General features: G+C 43.1%; 2 protein-coding genes across 3 annotated transcripts in view; one reads left to right on the top strand and one right to left on the bottom strand.

The window, feature by feature from the left end:
* The window catches only part of LOC146521044 (uncharacterized), a 32,117-nt gene extending 19,870 nt beyond the window's left edge, over nucleotides 1–12,247 (top strand). The window contains exons 5-8 of the mRNA XM_085154400.1: nucleotides 1,421–1,753; nucleotides 7,380–7,703; nucleotides 10,730–11,056; nucleotides 11,165–12,247. Of these exons, the coding sequence (XP_085010526.1) occupies nucleotides 1,421–1,753; nucleotides 7,380–7,703; nucleotides 10,730–11,056; nucleotides 11,165–11,217 (1,037 nt within the window). The 3' untranslated portion in view covers nucleotides 11,218–12,247. The remainder of the gene's footprint in view (nucleotides 1–1,420; nucleotides 1,754–7,379; nucleotides 7,704–10,729; nucleotides 11,057–11,164) is intronic.
* LOC146521035 (uncharacterized) overlaps nucleotides 1–18,757 on the bottom strand; it is a 235,515-nt gene that overhangs the window by 98,125 nt on the left and 118,633 nt on the right. The window lies entirely within an intron of this gene.

Below are 18,757 nucleotides of genomic sequence, written 5' to 3'. Positions count from 1 at the left end.
GTCCAAGGGACCGCTCAGGGAGTTAGAGGGAACATTGCTCCCCACACCCTTGGTCTCTTGTGTTCTGGGGGCCTCTGGATGTCTGGAGTCTTGATCTCCTCCATACCTGCTTCATGCCCTGGAGGACGGGGCTGTGGCCCCCCCACACCCTCTAGCAGATCATTACATGAAGGAACCTTTTAAAAACAACCGCGTCCATGCTCACAGGTGTACAAACGGGTGCTCACACACACAAACTACACCCTTTTTGGCTCCTACCTTAAAGCACACTGTGCGCTGTCGATCTTGCGTGCTGCACAATAATGTTTAATATTTAGTATTTACTGTTATATTCCCAGATCATCGTGATGTTGTTTATTCTATTGCTCTCATTTTCTTCTGCTTGTTTTCTTTTCTCTTTCTCAACAGGTGATCCAGGTGATTGATATATGTATTTGTTTTTGTCTGCTTATTCTGTTGGTTTTTGTTTTTTGCCCTTTATCCTTGTCCCTCTTCTCCACTGTTTTTCTTTCCCTTTCTTTCTCCCTTTTCTTGTCCTCAGTCAAGTCTGTCCCATATCTAGCAAGTGAAAATAAAATAAATAAAATAAACAATAAAAGGTGAATCAAATAGACCATTACGGCAAGGTTGGGATGGTCAATTTGGTAAAGTAAATTCGTTGGGCATCTTTCTTCACCTTTAGACAATAATTCTGATGGCAAAAGAACCAAACGGGACAGGCAAAAAAAAAGAAAAAAAAAAGAGAACACCGGACTCCCAGCAAATCGTTTTCAAAACCACCGCATATAAAACCCACCACATAAAAAAAAAAGTGTACTTATTTACCGTTATTCCTTACTGTGAAGCACTTTGGTGTACCCCCTGGTTTTAAACGTGCTATATGAATAAAATTGTATTGTATAGTTTCAGTCAGGTTTCAGAGCTCATCACAGCACAGAAACAGCTTTAGTGAAGGTTGCAAACAATCTTCTTATGGACTTTGACAGTAGACTCATCTCTGTGCTTGTCCTACTAGACCTCAGTGCAGCATTTTATACTGTTGACCATAATATTCCACTAGCATGATTCGAGCATGCTGTAGGTATTACAGATACTGCGCTGCAGTGGTCTGTATCATATCTATCTCATGTAAATGGAGAGTCCTCTTCATACCCTAAGGTTAATTATGTTCCACAGGGTTCAGTGCCAATTTCAGGACCAATTCTGCTTTTTTATACATCCTTCACTTAGGCAGCACCATCAGAAGACATATGTATACCTTACAATATAAAGCACCTTGAAGAGACTGTTGTTGTGATTTGGTGCTGTATAAATAAAACTGAATTGAACTGAATTACCAGTGAAGCAGCAGCATTCAGCCTGTTAGAGTCAACACAAATGTCTCCACCCAAGCTCATGTTGTGTTTTGTTATCCTCTCAGTCCCCCAGGTGGAGGTGGAGGTGGATTCAGGGGTGACGTCTGTGCAGCTGCCCTGCAAAATCACACTTCAGCTGCCTGAAGACGCTAAGGTGGAGTGGAAGTGCTTACATGATACCAAGATCCACATGTATGAGAAGGGCTCTGTCCAGCCTGAAGGACAGCACCAGGCTTACAGAAAAAGAACAACGATGAATGAAGACCTGCTGAAAACTGGAGACCTCAGTCTGACCCTAAAATACCCCACAGACTATGACATAGACACCTACACCTGCACCGTCTACAGCAGGGAGGGAAACATCCTGTTGAAGAGAAAGGTGGAGCTGAAAGTCAGAGGTCAGTGCTGTAGATACAGGTCAAAGGTTATAGGTCATGTAGGAGTTTATTCTCTGAAAGCTTTTAGTTTAAATCTATATTCAATCCATTCAAATAATATAAATAACTTCAAAATAAAAACCTCTGGCATAATTCAAGTTTTGATCACATCAATAGTTTAGTTAGTTTAGTCCAAATCAGTGACTGAGTCAGCATGTTGTTGAAGTGAGTTGAGTGATTGTGAGCAGATCAGATGTCCGAACCTCCCCTGTGGAGAAAACAAAATCTTCTCCAGAGTTTCCCACCTCATGTTTTCCTGTGTCACAGCTTGACAGGGGATTTCTTTAAATCCCCCCTTAGTTCTTCAGCTAAGACACCTGAGTTAGAAAACACAAACACTGCAGTTGTCTTTTACTCGCGAGGGCAGTCATGGACGCAAGACCTGCGTCTCATTACTGTCTGCGTGCTTTATTTATACTTGTCTGTGTGTCTGTGTGTCTGTGTGTGTGTGTGTGTGTGGTGTGTATAAAGGTAACAAAGTTATTCTAAGAACTCAGAGCTGAGGTTCCCCTTTTCTAAGTCTGCATGTTCTTAAAAAAGAGGAAGCTGTTAGTTGTTTATCACAAAAGAGTTCATGTCAAAAGTCACGTAGACATTTGGTTGCTTAGTGATCCTAAAAAAGCACATTTCATGAAGCTGATCACATTATATAAAAACAATTTTCCTTTGACACAGCTCATTGTTAAATCCTTGTAAGCACAGTGGCAAGTTTCCAGAGATGATTGGACTCTGAGCAGAAATGATCCACATTGGACTGAATTTAAGAACAGATCATAAAGTCCCATAAAGCCCGTCTGTCTGACCATCTTCATCAGCTGCTACATATTACTTCCATATCTCTCCTCCCTGGATGTGTCTTCTCTCTGTCTCTTTCATCCTTTTCAGTGGGATAGTTGGCATCTCACTTTCTATTTTATTCTAACCCTATTTTATTTTATGTGCTTGAATGTACAGAAAAATAGGTTTAAATGTTAAAGAAATTTCTTCCAGTCAGAGAATGTTGCATATAATTTCATTTTTGCTTGATGCATAAAGTTAAAAGATTAAAAGTAATAATAAACAAAGTTTTGAAAATAGACTTTTTTCATTGAAATACATTTTATATGATGGATTATGCAAAAAAAAAGTAGAATTTGGATCGAAGCAATTGAAGAACTATCACTTCATTACCTATTCAGGGTGTAAATCATATTTTTAAAAAGTAACTAAGTAACTAAGTAACTGATTACTTTCAAAAATAAGTAATCAGTAAAGTAACAGGATTAATTTTGGGAGGAAGTAATCACTAATTAGTTACTGATTACTTTTTTCAAGTAACTTGACCAACACTGGTCCGCATAGTCTCTCGCGCTCACCGTCTGATGACATTTACATCACTGGAACCCACGCAGCCCCTCAGAAATGATAGTCTGTGCCACAGACTGAAAAGCTCTGTCGCGCTTTAGTCTTCAGTGTTGTACGAGGGACAACTAATAGATTTTGAGCTTTTGAGGGAAGAGTGCAAGCAGAGGTGTGTTTGACAAGAAGTTAAGATTCTGTAAATAGTCTGGACCTTGGCCATTTAGTGCTCTGTATGTAAGAGTGAGAAGTTTAAAAAGAAATCTGAAATCAACTGGGAGCCAATGTAAAGATAAGAAAATATGGGTAATGTGAGCATGCTTCCTAGAGTGTGTCAGGACTCTGGCTGCAGCATTCTACATTGCCTAGAGGTGTGACAGAGATGCCTGTAAAAAGGGCATTACAGTAATCAAAGTGACATGATACAACTACATGAACAATTATTTACATTTCAGAGGAGGAGACTATAGCTCGCGATTTAGAAATGTTCTTTAAATGAAAGAAACAGGAATGCGAGATCGATTTTAAATCTGCATCCAAGATCAAGGAGGAAACAAATACTACACCAATGATTAGCAAAAAGAAAAAATTACTTGACTGTTTCTTGAGTGTATATCTGCCGGATTCTTAAGTCTATTAAATATTATGGTCGACAATATGAAAGGCAGCACGGAGGTCAAGCAGAGTACAGAGAAATTTCCTGCATTAAAATATCATTAAAGACTTTCAAAAGAGCAGTTTCAGTGGAGTACTGCTTCTGAAAACCAGACTGAAAAAGGATCAGAAATCTCTAGTGTGTATAATAAAGATCTGAATTGATTTAAAACAATTTTTTCTAACACTCAAAATAGTCATTTCAAATAGGCCGGCATTTGCTGAAAGAACTGGCATCAAGACTAGGCTTTTTTAAGTAATGGAATTACTGTCACAGCTGGAGGCCAATTGAAGGAAATAGACTCAACCGCGGACAGCACTCAGAAACACTTGATCTGAGAACAAAAGACTTTATTTACTGAGTTCGTGTAGGTGCACAGAGCAAACAGAAAAGCGAGGAGCACTTCAAAGATAAACCATAAACTTAAATGGCACACAGAGGGAAACAATTCAATTTAGTTTTATTTATATAGCGCACTTTTCTCCTCTTCTCCTCTCCCTTATCTTCCCTGCTTAGCCTCTTATGTCCTTGTCTAGTCTCATGTTTTTTGTATTACTTTTCCCTGGAACACTCTCTCACAGTCTGTTCTCTAAAACCTAAAAGAGAATTATGGATTTGATCAACTGGGATCTGAATGCTATTGACACCCTTTTCTTAACGAGATGTCTGGGCTCGGGTGAGCCTGAGTGTCCGGGTTTTACTTTCCCTGCTGGATACACGATGGAGGGGTGGCAGAAATGGAGAATCGTGTGCCTGGCAGGACTGTCGATCGAAGACGCTGAAGATATCTACCTATTCGGAACCATGATAACAGGGTTCTTGCTGATCAGAGCTGGCTTGGCCCTGGCTTATTAAGAAAGCGGAACCGGCTGTTCAAATCCCCACAAGGCTGCCCGCTGGGATTGAAACGATGGGACGAGGCGTGAGTTCTCAGAATGAGCTCATTTAGTGCAGCATGGATAAGATCTTGGAGAAGCTTGAGGCTGCCGTGAACACTCAGAATAAGACCTCTGAGTGCAAATTGGATTACATCTTGGAGAAGTTCACTCAGAATAACATCTCTGAGCGCAAATTGGATCACATCTTGGAGAAGCTCACTGCGACGTGAGTTCTCAGAATCTGCTCATTGAGCACAAGAATGATAAGACCACGGAGCGTAAGTTTGATAACATCATGAAGAAGCTCGCGGCTCTCCAACGGGAGATTGAGAGACCAGTGTCGGACTGCTAAGAACAGCTTTGAAATTCTCATGAGTTGTTCGCACTAAAGGAAAAAACCACCATCATAATGCGGCTATCCCTTCGGCGCCAGCTGCGGGCTCAAGGCTGGAGCTGAAGAAAAAAAAACACCCTGATAACGGCTGTGTTTAGACTGTTCTTCCGATTCTATGCAAGGCCACCTGGGTTGACTGGAAGACTGTTTACTTAGCCTGGCAGGGCGAAGGACACTGTCTCAGCTGAACTATGGACACGCACACACACACACACACACACACACACACACTGATGTACACACACTGATATACACTCACTACTTGCTGTCCTCCCATAGGAGCCCAGCATGAGTAGAGGTCTCTTTTTTTCCTCTTGTACTTTCCCATTGTAGTGTACATTTCAGTGTTTTTCTGTAATGCTACCTGTATCCCCATGTGATGTCTGTGTTGTGTGTGTAAGGTCGGGGGGGGGGCAATAAAGCATTGATTGATTGATTGATTGATTGATTGATTGATTGATTGATTCCTCTGCAGATGATCTGTTAGCTGTTTGACAACTACTCTTTCAAGGATTCTTGATATGAAAGGAAGGTTGGAGATTGGCTTTTTGAGTAAAGGTTTAACTACAGCCAGCTTGAAGGCCTGTGGTACATAGCTGATTATTAGAGATAGGTTGATCATATTTAAGATTGAAGAATTAATTAATGGCAGGACTTCTTTGAGCAGTTTTGTAGGAATGGGGTCTAAAAGTCACGTTGATGGTTTGGAGGAAGTAATTATTGAAGTTAACTCAGAAAGATCAATTGAGGAAAAAGAGTCTAAATGAATATCAATGGTACTGAAAGTAGCTGTAGATAATATTACATCTGTGTAATGATTGTTGGTAATTTTTTCTCTAATGATAAAAATTGTATTTGTGAAGAAGTTCATGAAGTTGTTACTAGTTAAAGGGATGGTTGGCTTCAATAGAGCTCTGACTTTTTGTCAGCCTGGCTACAGTGCTGAAGAGAAACCTGGGGTTGTTCTTATTTTCTTCGATCAGTGACGGATAGTATGATGTTCTGGCTTTGCGGAGGGCTTTCTTATAAAGCAACAAACTATTTCTCCAGGCAAAATGATGATCCTCTAAATTTGTGACACGCTATTTTCTCTCCAGCCTTCGAGGTATCTGCATTTGGCTACGTGTTTGAGAATTATACCACGGAGTCAGGTACTTCTGATTTGAGGCCTTCGTTTTCACAGGAGCTACAGTATCCAGAGTCGTACGTAGTGAGGAGGTAAAATTATTAACAAGATAATCAACCTCTGTTGGAGTAGCGTTCAGGTAGCTGCTCTGCTCTATGTTGGTACAGGGCATTGAAGATGATAACAGTGGGTAGATTATATTCTTAAACTTAGTTACAGCACTTTCAGAAAGACATCTACTGTAATAAACTCTACTCCCCACTGCTGTGTAATCAATTATTGTAAATGTAAATGTTATCAGAAAATGATCAGACAGGAGAGGGTTTTCAGGAAACACTGTTAAATTGGAGTAGTCACTGTAAACGAGGGAAACAGGAGTTAGCTAGTAAACTCGGATGCCATTTCAAGGTGAACATAGTGAATGAAACATAGTCTTAGCAGGCGGAGGTGTAGCTTAGTAGAGGAAAAGAGGGTGCGGGTGAGAGGACATGTGATCCGATGATGAAATCCGTGAGATTCAGAATGCTGGGTGGGGATGCCAGGTGAGCATGTGAGAGAAACTGCGGGCTGACCAACAATGTCTTTAGGCAGGTTAGGGCACTGACTTAGCAGTATTCAGTGATTTTGCATGTTTGCAGACTATCTGGCGAAGTGTGATTGCGAGCGTTGGTCTTAAGAAGCCGGCAGTTCAAATTACATACAGTTACAGCCTGTCAGCGTTGATGAGGTGGCTCTGCCCAGGGGTAGAAACGTCGGCACTGAGGAAGAACCCAGCACTCACCTGGACCATGACAATTACCTCAAGATGCTAAGACCGGACACAACTTTGCCTCAGTGAACTTTTAACGATAGACAGTAATGGTGGACCAATGCTTGTAAGAGATCCAAGTGAAACAGAGGGAGTTAAGAGCTCTAACGAGGGTGATGAAGTTTGGATCATGAGCACTGTACTAACCAAATCATTTAGTGTAATTGGAGAGAGTGAGGTAAATAAAGCAGAGCACTGACCCTTCATAAGAGAAAAAAATCCAAGGATAACTTTGATCATAAGTCCATGACCTTATACAAAATGATTAAGAAATATATTATAGTCATCATCAACTCTGTGCTAATAACTGCTTTATTAGGCATCTATATTCAAGACATCATCTCTCATCTAATCATTATTTCTAATTTTGTATTTGTTTTCCTCTCAGACTGTCAGTTGGAGGTGAATTCAGGGGTGGTGTCTTTCTGTATGCCCTTCAAAACCACAGAAAACCTGCCTGAAGACACTAAAGTGGAGTGGAAAGATGAGAGCTCCAGAACGGTTCACGTGTATGAGGATGGTTCTTACCAGCCCGAACAACAGGACCAGTTTTACAGAGGCCGAACAAAGACAAACGAAGACCTGCTGAAAACTGGAGACCTCAGTCTGACCCTGAAATACCCAACAGACAGGGACAGTGGAACCTTCATCTGTAGAGTTTGGAGCGGTGGAAAGATCCTCGGATCAAAAACTCTGCTGCTCCAAGTCAAAGGTTTGATCCATTGTTTGTCTTTTTTTTTCCCACCAGTAGCAGGCTTCCACCTCAGTGTGAGTCACCCAGCAGAAGGGTTCAAAACCTGAAAATTCACCTAAATTCAATTCAAATTAGAAAAAACGAACTCACTCATTTCAAATCCTTTTCATTTATATAGTGCCACATCACAACAACCGTCACCACAAGGCACTTTATATTGTAAGGTAAACCCTACAATAATATATACTGTAAAAACCCAACAATCATATGGCCCCTATGAGCAAGCACTTTGGCAACAGTGGGAAGGAAAAACTCCCTTTTAACAGGAAGAAACTTCCAGCAGAACCAAGGTCAGGGAGGGGCGGGGCCATCTGCTTCGACTGGTTGGGGTGAGAGAAGGAAAACGGGATAAAGACATGCTGTGGAAGAGAGACAGAGGTTAATAACAGATATGATTCAATGCAGAGAGGTCTGTTAACACATAGTGAGTGAGAAAGGTGACTGGAAAGGAAAAACTCAATGCATCATGGGAATCCCCGGCAGCCTACGTCTAATGCATCATAACTAAGGGTGGATTCAGGGTCACCTGGTCCAGCCCTAACTATATGCTTTAGCAAAAAGGAAAGTTTTAAGCCTAATCTTAAAAATCTTATCCAAACTGGAAGCTGGTTCCACAGAAAAGGGGCCTGAAAACTGAAGGCTCTGCCTCCCATTCTACTTTTAAATACTCTAGGAACAACAAGTAGGCCTGCAGTGTAAGAGCAAAGTGCTCTAATAGGGTGATATGGTACTACAAGGTCATTAAGATAAGATGGGCCTGATTATTTAAGATGTTTTATATGAGGAGCAGGATTTTGAATTCAATTCTGGATTTAACAGGAAGCCAATGAGGGGAAGCCAATACAGGAGAAATATGCTCTCTCTTTCTAGTCCACTACTGGACTTGGAGAGACCAGAGACAGCCACTTCACAAGCACATGGCACAACATAGAAGAGCCACCTCCACGGGACAAGACTCAGCAGTTCATCTGTATCTAAAGGACAAAGGTCACTCTTTCGAGGATACCAATGTTCACATTTTGGACAGAGAGGACAGATGGTTTGAAAGAGGAGTGAAAGAAGCCATTTATGTCCACTGTGAGTGACCATCTTTGAACAGAGGCGGTGGCTTATGACACCAACTGTCTGCCAACTATAATCCAGTTTTTAGATCCCTTCCCAGACGCCTCAACGCCCACTCACATCCTGGGCCATCTGACCTCATGAAATAAAATGAAAGGGTTGGGCCAGGTTTCACAACGAGCTCACCCAAAACCCTGGCTGATTGTGACCCACACCTGTTTTCACACATTAGCTCATGCGATTAGGTAGAGCAGCGGTCCCTGACAATATTTTCACGGACCAGCCTTTAAGGTGTCGCGGATAAATACAACAAAATAAAACTAGTACCGGTACCGAAAAAAAGAAGATTTACTCATAACACACATGAAAAGACCCAGGAAAACCGAGTTAATGATAAAAACGATAGCAAAATAATGCTGAAAACCGAAAAAAAAACCCTGAAAACCATACATTTCACACCTGAGCCTCAACTCTCGTGGCCCGGTACCAAACGACTCACGGACCGGTACCGGTCCGAGGCCCGGGGGTTGGGGACCGCTGAGGTAGAGGATCATCAGGGGCTCCTTTTGTCCCTCTTTGTGGGCACATTCCCACGTGGTTTAAATCTGTGACTCTCCACCATTTGACCCTAGACCTGAAGAAGGTTCTCAGGTGAGAGGTGAAAGTCCAGATGCTTTTTTTTTTCCAAGCTCCTTAGACTACAATGATCTGGATGACTGAGAACATTCACAGACACTCTTTCATGATCAACACCAACAGAATAATAATTCCGAACAATAATTTCTTCCTCCAAAGGCTTAGAATTATTAAAATATTCCCAAACCAATCTATAATTGGATGTGTGTTGTGCAACATGGTCAATAATATAAATGAGTTCAAGTCAATTCAAAAGTACCATAGGCCATTTTGGCATTACATAGGAAAAGTAACAAAAGACTGTCATAGTGAATAGGGTGAAAGGACTCAGGTGCGAGACTCCTTGCAGAGTGACAGTGAATTTATTTATAGTGAAAAAATAAGGCAACAGTTCGAGTCTGTTATCCAAAAGGGCAGTGCAGTGATACGGTGACGTTCTCTCTCCTTCACACACTAGGTACACTAATCGCGACTACACTACCCAGTTTAGCTCAACATTCCAGCGTTGGTTGTGACACCGTTAAATAGGTCTGCTTCGGATTAGTAGCAGCCGGCAAAGTGATTAAGCACAGGTGCGGCGATTCCAGCTCAGGATACTCCCCCTGGGTCAGCTGCCGTTCCGTGCCACAGCTTCCAGAAGTACATGTTCCCGCACACAAACACAGACGCACAGGATGGAGAGGAGAACACCACAAAGTACACACAAACACAACAAAAATTGATGACCGGTGAGGACCGTCTAGCCGTGACACAGACAAAACTACAAAAATCAAATTTTTCACTCAACACTAGAACCATTAATTTAACATTCAGCCATAATGATAACACAAAAAACAGGTATTTAATAAATAAAACCAGTAATCAGGCGTTTGTTTGTTTTTTTATTCAAAAAAAATTATACACACCCACTGCTGTGCTATGAATTCTGGGATAGGATTGGCCACCAAGGATACATCTGACCCATCTTTCAAATTCGGGGAAATGAAGTACGCATTTGTCGGCCGCATTTGGAGCAGCCTTCGAAATGGGACAGACTTCATCGCATCGCAACGTCACCTACTTCCAAGATGCATGGAAAGGATAAAAAACCTCACAATGCAGGGATTCCAGCAACACTTAATTAACTGCTCAATTAATTAAGTTGTTCTTCTTTACTTTCAAGTGTTGCTGGACATAACCTGTGTTGCTGTAATGTAATTGGACTTCAAATGCAGCCTCAGAAGGATGTAGATTTTGAATTGAGATGCTGCTTTTGTATAGCTCATGTTGTGTTTTTGTCCTCTCAGACTGTCGTGTGGAGGTGGAGGAGGGGGCGGAGTCTGTACAGTTGCCCTTCATAACCAACGAAAACCTGCCTGAGGCTGCTAAAGTGGAGTGGTCGCATTGTGATCCATTAATGTTCGCCCATATATACGAGAACGGCTCTGACCAGCCTCACAGGCTGCACCTACTATATAGAGACCGAGTGAAAATAAATAAAAACCTCCTCAAAACTGGAGACCTGAGTCTGACCCTGAAACACCCCACACAGAGAGACAGTGGGAGATACAGATGTGATGTCTACACTAAGAACATCTGCATCAGAGGAAAGACAGTCCACCTCAAAGTCAGAGGTTTGTGTGTGTGTGTGTGTGTGTGTGTGTGTGTGTGTGTGTGTGTGTGTGTGTGTGTGTGTGTGTGCACGTGTGTGTGTGTCTGACTCTCTTGTGTCTCCACTGCAGGGAGAGTTCAGGACCAGGATCAAACAAGGGACATCAGGAACAGAGTCCTCTGATGGCGGATCAATCAGTTTGAAAATAACCAATGATCTTTTTATGGAAGCTGACTCCGGTTTACTCTCCATTCTTATTCTTCTCGATCTGAGTGCTGCTTTCGACACTATTTCTGGCTCTATTCTTCTCAGTAGGCTAGCTTCCATCGGTCTCTCCCATACTCCAATAAATCCGACCTCCTCTTGGTAGGCACTAAATCAACATTATCCAGAACCAACTGTTTCTCTATTACTATCAATAACTGGCCAGTCTCGTTTCTTCCTCTGTGGATTGTTTGGGTGTCATCTTTGACTCTTTCAATTCACACATTAATAATGTCACTCGGTCTGCATATTTTCTGTTGTGCAACATTAACGGTTTCTGTCCTTTTCTCACTCCACATGCCACTGGTGTTCTTGTCCACAGCCTTGTTACTTCCTGGATTGATTGCTGTAATTCACTTCTTTTTGGTCTAACTCAAAAATCCATCCACAAGCTCCAACGCATCCAGAACTCTGCTGCCCGTATTATCACCAGGACCCCGTCTGTCCATCACATCACTCCTGTCCTGCAGCAGCTTTATTGGCTCCCAGTCAAATATCGTATCAATTTCAAAATACTCTTGTACACATTTAAGGCTATTCATCAATTCTCTCTTCCATATCTGTCTGATCTGGTTGAGCTCCCCATCCCATGTCAGTGTCTTAGACCCCCTTCTTCCCTTTCACTCTCTGTCCCCTCCCCCTGTCTTGCCACCATGAGGAACAGGGCTTTCAGCTGCTCTGCTCCTCAACTCTGGAATTCCCTACCTCCTGACTTAAGAAATACTCTTCCTTCTCTCTCTTTATGTTCCAACTCAAAACTCACTTGTTCAAAAAAGCTTATCCCACATAACCTCTCCACTCTGCTATTTTATATTTGTTTTATATCTTATGCTTTTATGATTGTGTAAACTGCTGCTTTTATGTTGATTTTATTATTCTACTGTGTACAGTGTCCTTGAGTGTTTTGAAAGGCACTTTCAAATAAAATGTATTATTATTATTATTATTATTATTATCATTATTATTATTATTATTATTATTATTATTATTATTATTATTATTATTATTATTATCTGTGTGTTCTTTGATTATTGATCAGCAGTGTTGGGGAGTAACGGAATACATGTACCGCCGTTACGTATTCCATCCATCCATCCATCCATCTTCATCCGCTTAATCCGGGGACAGGTCACAGGGGGGAGCAGCCTAAGCAGAGAAGCCCAGATCTCCCTCTCCCTAGCCACCTCCTCCAGCTTATCCGGGGGAACACCAAGGCATTCCCAGGCCAGCTGAGTGATATAATCTCTCCAGCGTGTCCTGGGTCTGCCCCTCCCGATGGGACATGCCCGGACCACCTCACCCAGGAGGCGCCCAGGAGGCATCCTTGTCAGATGCCCGAACCACCTCAGCTGGCTCCTTTCAATGTGGAGGAGCAGCGGCTCTACTCTGAGCCCCTCCCGGATGGCGGAACTTCTCACCCTATCTCTAAGGGAGAGGCCAGCCACCCTTCCTTTGGAGGAAGCTCATTTCCGCCGCTTGTATCCGCGATCTCGTTCTTTCGGTCACTACCCACAGCTTGTGGCCATAGGTGAGGGTAGGGACGTAGATCGACTGGTAAAATGAGAGCATCACTTTTACACTCAGCTCCCTCTTCACCACGACGGACCAGTGCAGCGTCCGCATCACTGCAGCCACAGCACCAATCCGTCTGTCGATCTCCGGCTCCCTTCTCCCATCACTCGCGAACAAGACCCTGAGATACTTGAACTCCTCCACTTGGAGCAGGAACTCATCCCCGACCCGGAGTGGGTACTCCACCCTTTTCCGGCTGAGAACCATGGCCTCAGATTTGGAGGTGCTGATCCTCATTCCTGCTGCTTCACACTCGGCTGCAAACGGTTCCAGTTCAAGTTGGAGGCCTCCACCCGATGAAGCCAACAAAACCAAATTATCCGCGGAAAGCAGAGATGAGTGAAAGCCCTCCACCACTTGGCTGCGCCTAGAAATCCTGTCCATAAAAATTATCAACAGAATCGGTGACAAAGGGCAGCCCTGGCGGAGCCCATCACCCTTTGGGAACGAGTCAGACTTATTGCCGGCAATGCGAACCAAGCTCTTGCAACGGGGATCGAATGGCCCATAGCAATGGGCCAAACACTCCATACTTTCGCAGCACCTCTCACAGGACACCACGAGGGACACGGTCAAATGCCTTCTCCAAGTCCACAAAACACATGTAGACTGGTTGGGCAAACTCCCATGCACCCTTGAGAGGATAAAGAGCTGGGCAGTGTTCCATGGCCAGGATGAAAACCGCATTGTTCCTCCTGTATCCGAGGTTCGACTAGCGGATGAACTCTCCTTTCTAGCACCCTGGCATAGACTTTCCCAGGAAGGCTGAGGAGTGCGATCCCCCTGTAGTTGGAACACACCCTCCGGTCCCCCTTCTTAAAGTTGGGGACCACCAACCTGGTCTTCCAGTCCACGGGTACTGCCCCTGATCTCCACGCAACATTGTAGAGGCATGTCAACCAGGACAGCCCTACAATGTCCAGAGCCTTCAGGAACTTGGGGCGGACCTCATCAACACCAGGGGCTCTACCACCAAGGAGTTGTTTAACTGCCTTAGTGACCTCGCCTCCGGAAATTGGCGGGTCATTCCCCTCATTCCCAGACTCTGCTTCCTCCTTGGAAGACGTGTCAGTGGGATTAAGGAGGTCGTCGAAGTATTCCTTCCACCGCCTGACAATTTTCTCACTCGAAGTCAGCAGCGCTCTGCCAGCACTATACACAGTGCAGGTAGAGCACCGCTTTTCCTCCTGGACGCCTGACGGTTTGCCAGAATCTCTTTGAGGCAGTCCGAAAGTCTTTTTCCATGGCCTCTCTGAACTCCTCCCACACCCGAGTTTTTGCTTCAGCCACTACCCGAGCCGCATTCCGCTTGGCCTGTCGATACCTGTCGGCTGCCTCCGGAGTCCCACAGGCTAACTAAGCCGGATAGGACTCCTTCTTCAGCCTAGTGGCTCACTTCACCTCTGGTGTCCACCATTTGGTTCGGGGATTACCACCACGGCAGGCACCAACCACCTAGCGGCCGTAGCTCAATGCAGCAGCTTCAGCAATGGAGACGCTGAACATGGTCCATTCGGACTCAATCTCCCCAGTCTCCCTTGGAATGCTGTTGAAGCTCTGCCGGAGGTGTGCGTTGAAAATCTCGCGGACTGGGGCCTCTGCTAGACGTTCCCAGCACACCCTTGCTACACATTCAGGTGCACTGGGTCTGTCCAGCATCCTCCCCCGCCACCTGATCCAACTCACCACCAGGTGGTGATCAGTTGACTGCTCAGCCCCTCTTTTTGCCCGAGTGTCCAGAACATATGGTCGCAGGTCTGGTGATATTATAATAAAAATGGATCATCGTATTAGTCAGAGGTCCCTTTACTATGGGTTCGGAGCCGTGGACCTTCAGTAACAGTCGTAAATCACAGCAATAGTACATTCATGTAGTTGTAAAAAGCATGATAATATATTAAGTAATCCAAAGTATTCAGTTATGTTACTCTCATTGAGTAATGTAACGGAATACGTTACAGAATACATTTTGGGGCATGTATTCTGTAATCTGTAATGGAATACATTTTAAAAGTAACCTTCCCAACACTGGTGTCATCTGCATAGCTGTGAAAATGTATGCTATGTCTTCTAATGATACTGCCTAGCAGGACAAGCACAGAGATGAGTCCTCTGTCAGAGGCCATAAGAAGATCATTTGTAACCTTCACTAAAGCTGTTTCTGTGCTGTGATGAACTCTGAAACCTGACTGAAACTCTTCAAATAAGGCATTCCTCTGCAGATGATCTGTTAGCTGTTTGACAACTACTTTTTCAAGGATGTTTGATATGAAAGGAAGGTTGGAGATTGGCCTATAATTAGCTAAGACTGCTGGGTCTAGAGATGCTTTTTGAGTAAAGGTTTAACTACAGCCAGCTTGAAGGCCTGTGGTACATAGCCGATTATTAGAGATAGGTTGATCATATTTAAGATTGAAGAATTAATCAATGGCAGGACTTCTTTGAGCAGTTTTGTAGGAATGGGGTCTAAAAGACATGTTGATGGTTTCAGGAAGTAATTATTGAAGTTAACTCAGAAAGATCAATTGGAGAAAGAGTCTAACTTAACATCAATGGTACTAAGAGTAGCTGTAGATAATATTACATCTGTGGGATGATTATTGGTAATTTTTTCTCTAATGATAAAAATTGTATTTGTGAAGAAGTTCATGAAGTCATTACTAGTTAACGTTAAAGGGATGGTTGGCTCAAAAGAGCTCTGACTTTTTGTCAGCCTGGCTACAGTGCTGAAGAGAAACCTGGGGTTGTTCTTATTTTCTTCAATCAGTGATGAATAGTAAGCTGTTCTGGCTTTGCGGAGGGCTTTCTTATAAAGCAACAAACTATTTCTCCAGGCTAAATGATGATCCTCTAAATTTGTGACACGCCATTTCCTCTCCAGATTACGAGTCATCTGCTTTAGGCTACGTGTTTGAGAATTATACCACGGAGTCAGGTACTTCTGATTTGAGACCTTAGTTTTCACAGGAGCTACAGTATCCAGAGTCGTACGTAGTGAGGAGGTAAAATTATTAACAAGATGGTGGTGGAGGAGAGAGGAGAGGAAGCACAGGTGGATCCTCTGAGGAAGAGGAGCGTTCCTACAAACCACATGATCACATGACCAGAGGGGCATGGCCTTCAGTGGTAGTAATAAAGGAACAGTCCACATGTTCCACTTTGAAGGCTCATCTCCAACAAAGCAGACCTGTGATCACTTTAACTCAGTATGATGGATTGTTTGGATTTGTCTTTGTTTCTCTGGCTTTTTTTGTGTGTCTGTGTGTCTTTGTATGTTGGATAGAGTCATGAGTCCTTTTAGCTCAAATCTGGCAGGTTTCCATCTTCTGTTTTTATCCAGATGTCCATGAAGATGAACACTGTCCCTGTCAAATACATCCGGATAGTCTGATCCAGCTTTGTTCTTCTTCTGTGGTGTTTGTGATAGAGCAGCAGCTCCTGATCCTGATGTCCTCAGCAAAGGGGGCAGTAAATTCAACTGACTTTCATAATTTCTTAAAAAAAAGATGTATTCTAACAATGTAACATAATGCAATATATATATATAATGTATGAGTAGAGTATTGGACACAGTGCATGTACAGCCAGCTTGCAGCTACTTTCCCACCACTTTAGGACAATATTTACATGAGACTTAGCGACACTGACTTTCCTGGGTTAGACATGTGCTGCTGCATGGCTGATGGCACTGTGCCTGTAGCTGTCATGGACAAGAACCACTCAACCACCCAAGCAAAGAATGTGCTGATGTTGTGATCTGAAACCAAGACACTAACCCAGGATCATCATATGTTGGTGTGAGAGTGGGTGGATAAGCTGATTCCACCTTAAATAGGTGTAAATATGTCCATCCATCCATTCGCTTCCGCTTATCCTTTTCAGGGTCGTGGGGGGTGCTGGAGCCTATCCCAGCTGTCATAGGGGACACATAGGGACACTGGAGGAGTGTCAACAGTTTCAGCGGAAGAAGCACAGAGACAAAATGCTTTTTCTAAAGGATAAAGGGCTGTGTTTTGGTTGCTTAGGTGCTGGGCACATAAGCAAGGACTGTGCTAAGCGTTTGATATGTAGGACGTGTGGTAAAGGTCATCCCACTGTCCTCCATATTGATAACAATGGTTTAAGTCCTGAATCCTATGGAGAGCCCTCCTCTTCAAAGAATGTAACTCCTATGAAAACTTGTGGTCATACAGGGCCCGAAAGAGACAGCGGTTTGCTTTCCATTCTCCCAGTTCAAATAAAGTCTGTTAAAGGTAGTTATGTCATACAGACATATGCTTTTTTAGATCCTGGCAGTTCAACTAGCTTTTGTTCAGAGCACCTCATGCAAAAGCTAAATCTTGTGGGCAGAAGAACTCACTTCCTGTTACAAACAATGGATCAAGAAAAGGTCGTCTCTGCCCACTCACTTACTGGTCTTGAAGTTTCTGGTTTAGGCAGCAATCCCTTCTATGAACTTCCAGAAATCCTAACACAGGAAAGGATGCCTGTCCCCACAGATAATCTTGTAAAGGAAGAAGATCTGGTCAGGTGGCCATATCTGTCAAAGGTTCGAATTCCCCACATAATGGCTAATATGAACCTGTTGATTGGATGCAACGCTCCCAAGTTATTGGAACCATGGGAGGTCATTCATAGCCAGGGGAATGGCCCATATGCTATAAGAACAGCATTGGGTTGGGTCATAAATGGGCCCATGGAGGATGGTAAAAGCAACTTGGACAGCGAGCACTCACCAACAGTTGTAAATAGGATATCTGTTTGTAAGCTGGAAGAAATGTAGAAAAGTCAATATAACTATGACTTTAATGAAAAGGTTACAGAGGAAAAGGGTTTGTCAAGGGAGGACCTTAAGTTCATGAAGCTCATGGAAGAGTCTGCAACAATGGAAGATGGACACTACTGATTGAAGTTACCTTTTAAAAAGGATAACATAAAGATGCCAAACAATTTCTCCATAGTTAAACAAAGATTGCAAAGTCTAAAACAAAAACTTCTCAACAATGAACAGTTGCATAAAGAATATAAAACCTTTATGGACGAGATGATAAGTAATATGCAGAGCAAATACCTTCACAGCAGCTGTCTTGCGAACATGGAAAGAAGTGGTACATTCCTCATCACGCAGTCTACCATCCCAGAAAGCAATCAATAAAAATTGTATTTGACTGTGGGGCATCATTCCAGGGGACATCATTAAACAAGCAGCTCTTACAGGGTCCTAATCTCACAAGTACATTCGACAGGATCCAGTCGCATTTATGGGTGACATAAAGGCAATGTTTGACCAAGTTAAAGTTGCCAAAGAGGACAGAGACTTTCTGCGTTTCTTGTGGTGGCCAGATGGAGATCTCAGCAAGGACATAACTGAGTTTCAAATGACCATTCATCTGTTCCGTGCAGTATCTTCCCCGAGCCGTGCTAGTTTCACTTTGAGAAAAACGGCTGAGGACAATCAAACTGAATTCCTAGACAAGGTATGTGAAACGATAAAAGATGTGGACGACTGTCTAAAGAGTGTGGCCTCCACCTCAGATGCTGTTGATTTGGTCAAAGACCTTTCAGCACTCTGTCAAAGGGGAGGATTTACACTGACCAAGTGGGTCAGTAACAATCGCACCCTGTTGCAAAGTATCTCAGAGGAGCAAAGGGCTAAAGACTTGAAAGAATTAAATCTTGACAGAGACAAACTTCAGGTAGCTCTGGGCTTGCAGTGGTGTGTGGAAATTTATACATTCAACTTCAAAATGGATGTTCCTAAAAAATCCTGTACTAGGCATGGAATGTTGTCAATATCAAGTTCTATTTTCATAGAACTTGATTTTCATTCCATTGGGATTTCTTGCACCAGTCCTGCTGCCTGCCAAAAGAATGCAGCAGAAGCTTT

The sequence above is a fragment of the Neolamprologus multifasciatus genome, chromosome 3 (assembly GCF_963576455.1).
Source record: "Neolamprologus multifasciatus chromosome 3, fNeoMul1.2, whole genome shotgun sequence".
Lineage (NCBI taxonomy): Eukaryota > Metazoa > Chordata > Actinopteri > Cichliformes > Cichlidae > Neolamprologus > Neolamprologus multifasciatus.
The sequence above is the reverse complement of the archived record's forward strand: the minus strand, read 5'-3'. Positions and strand labels throughout refer to the sequence as shown.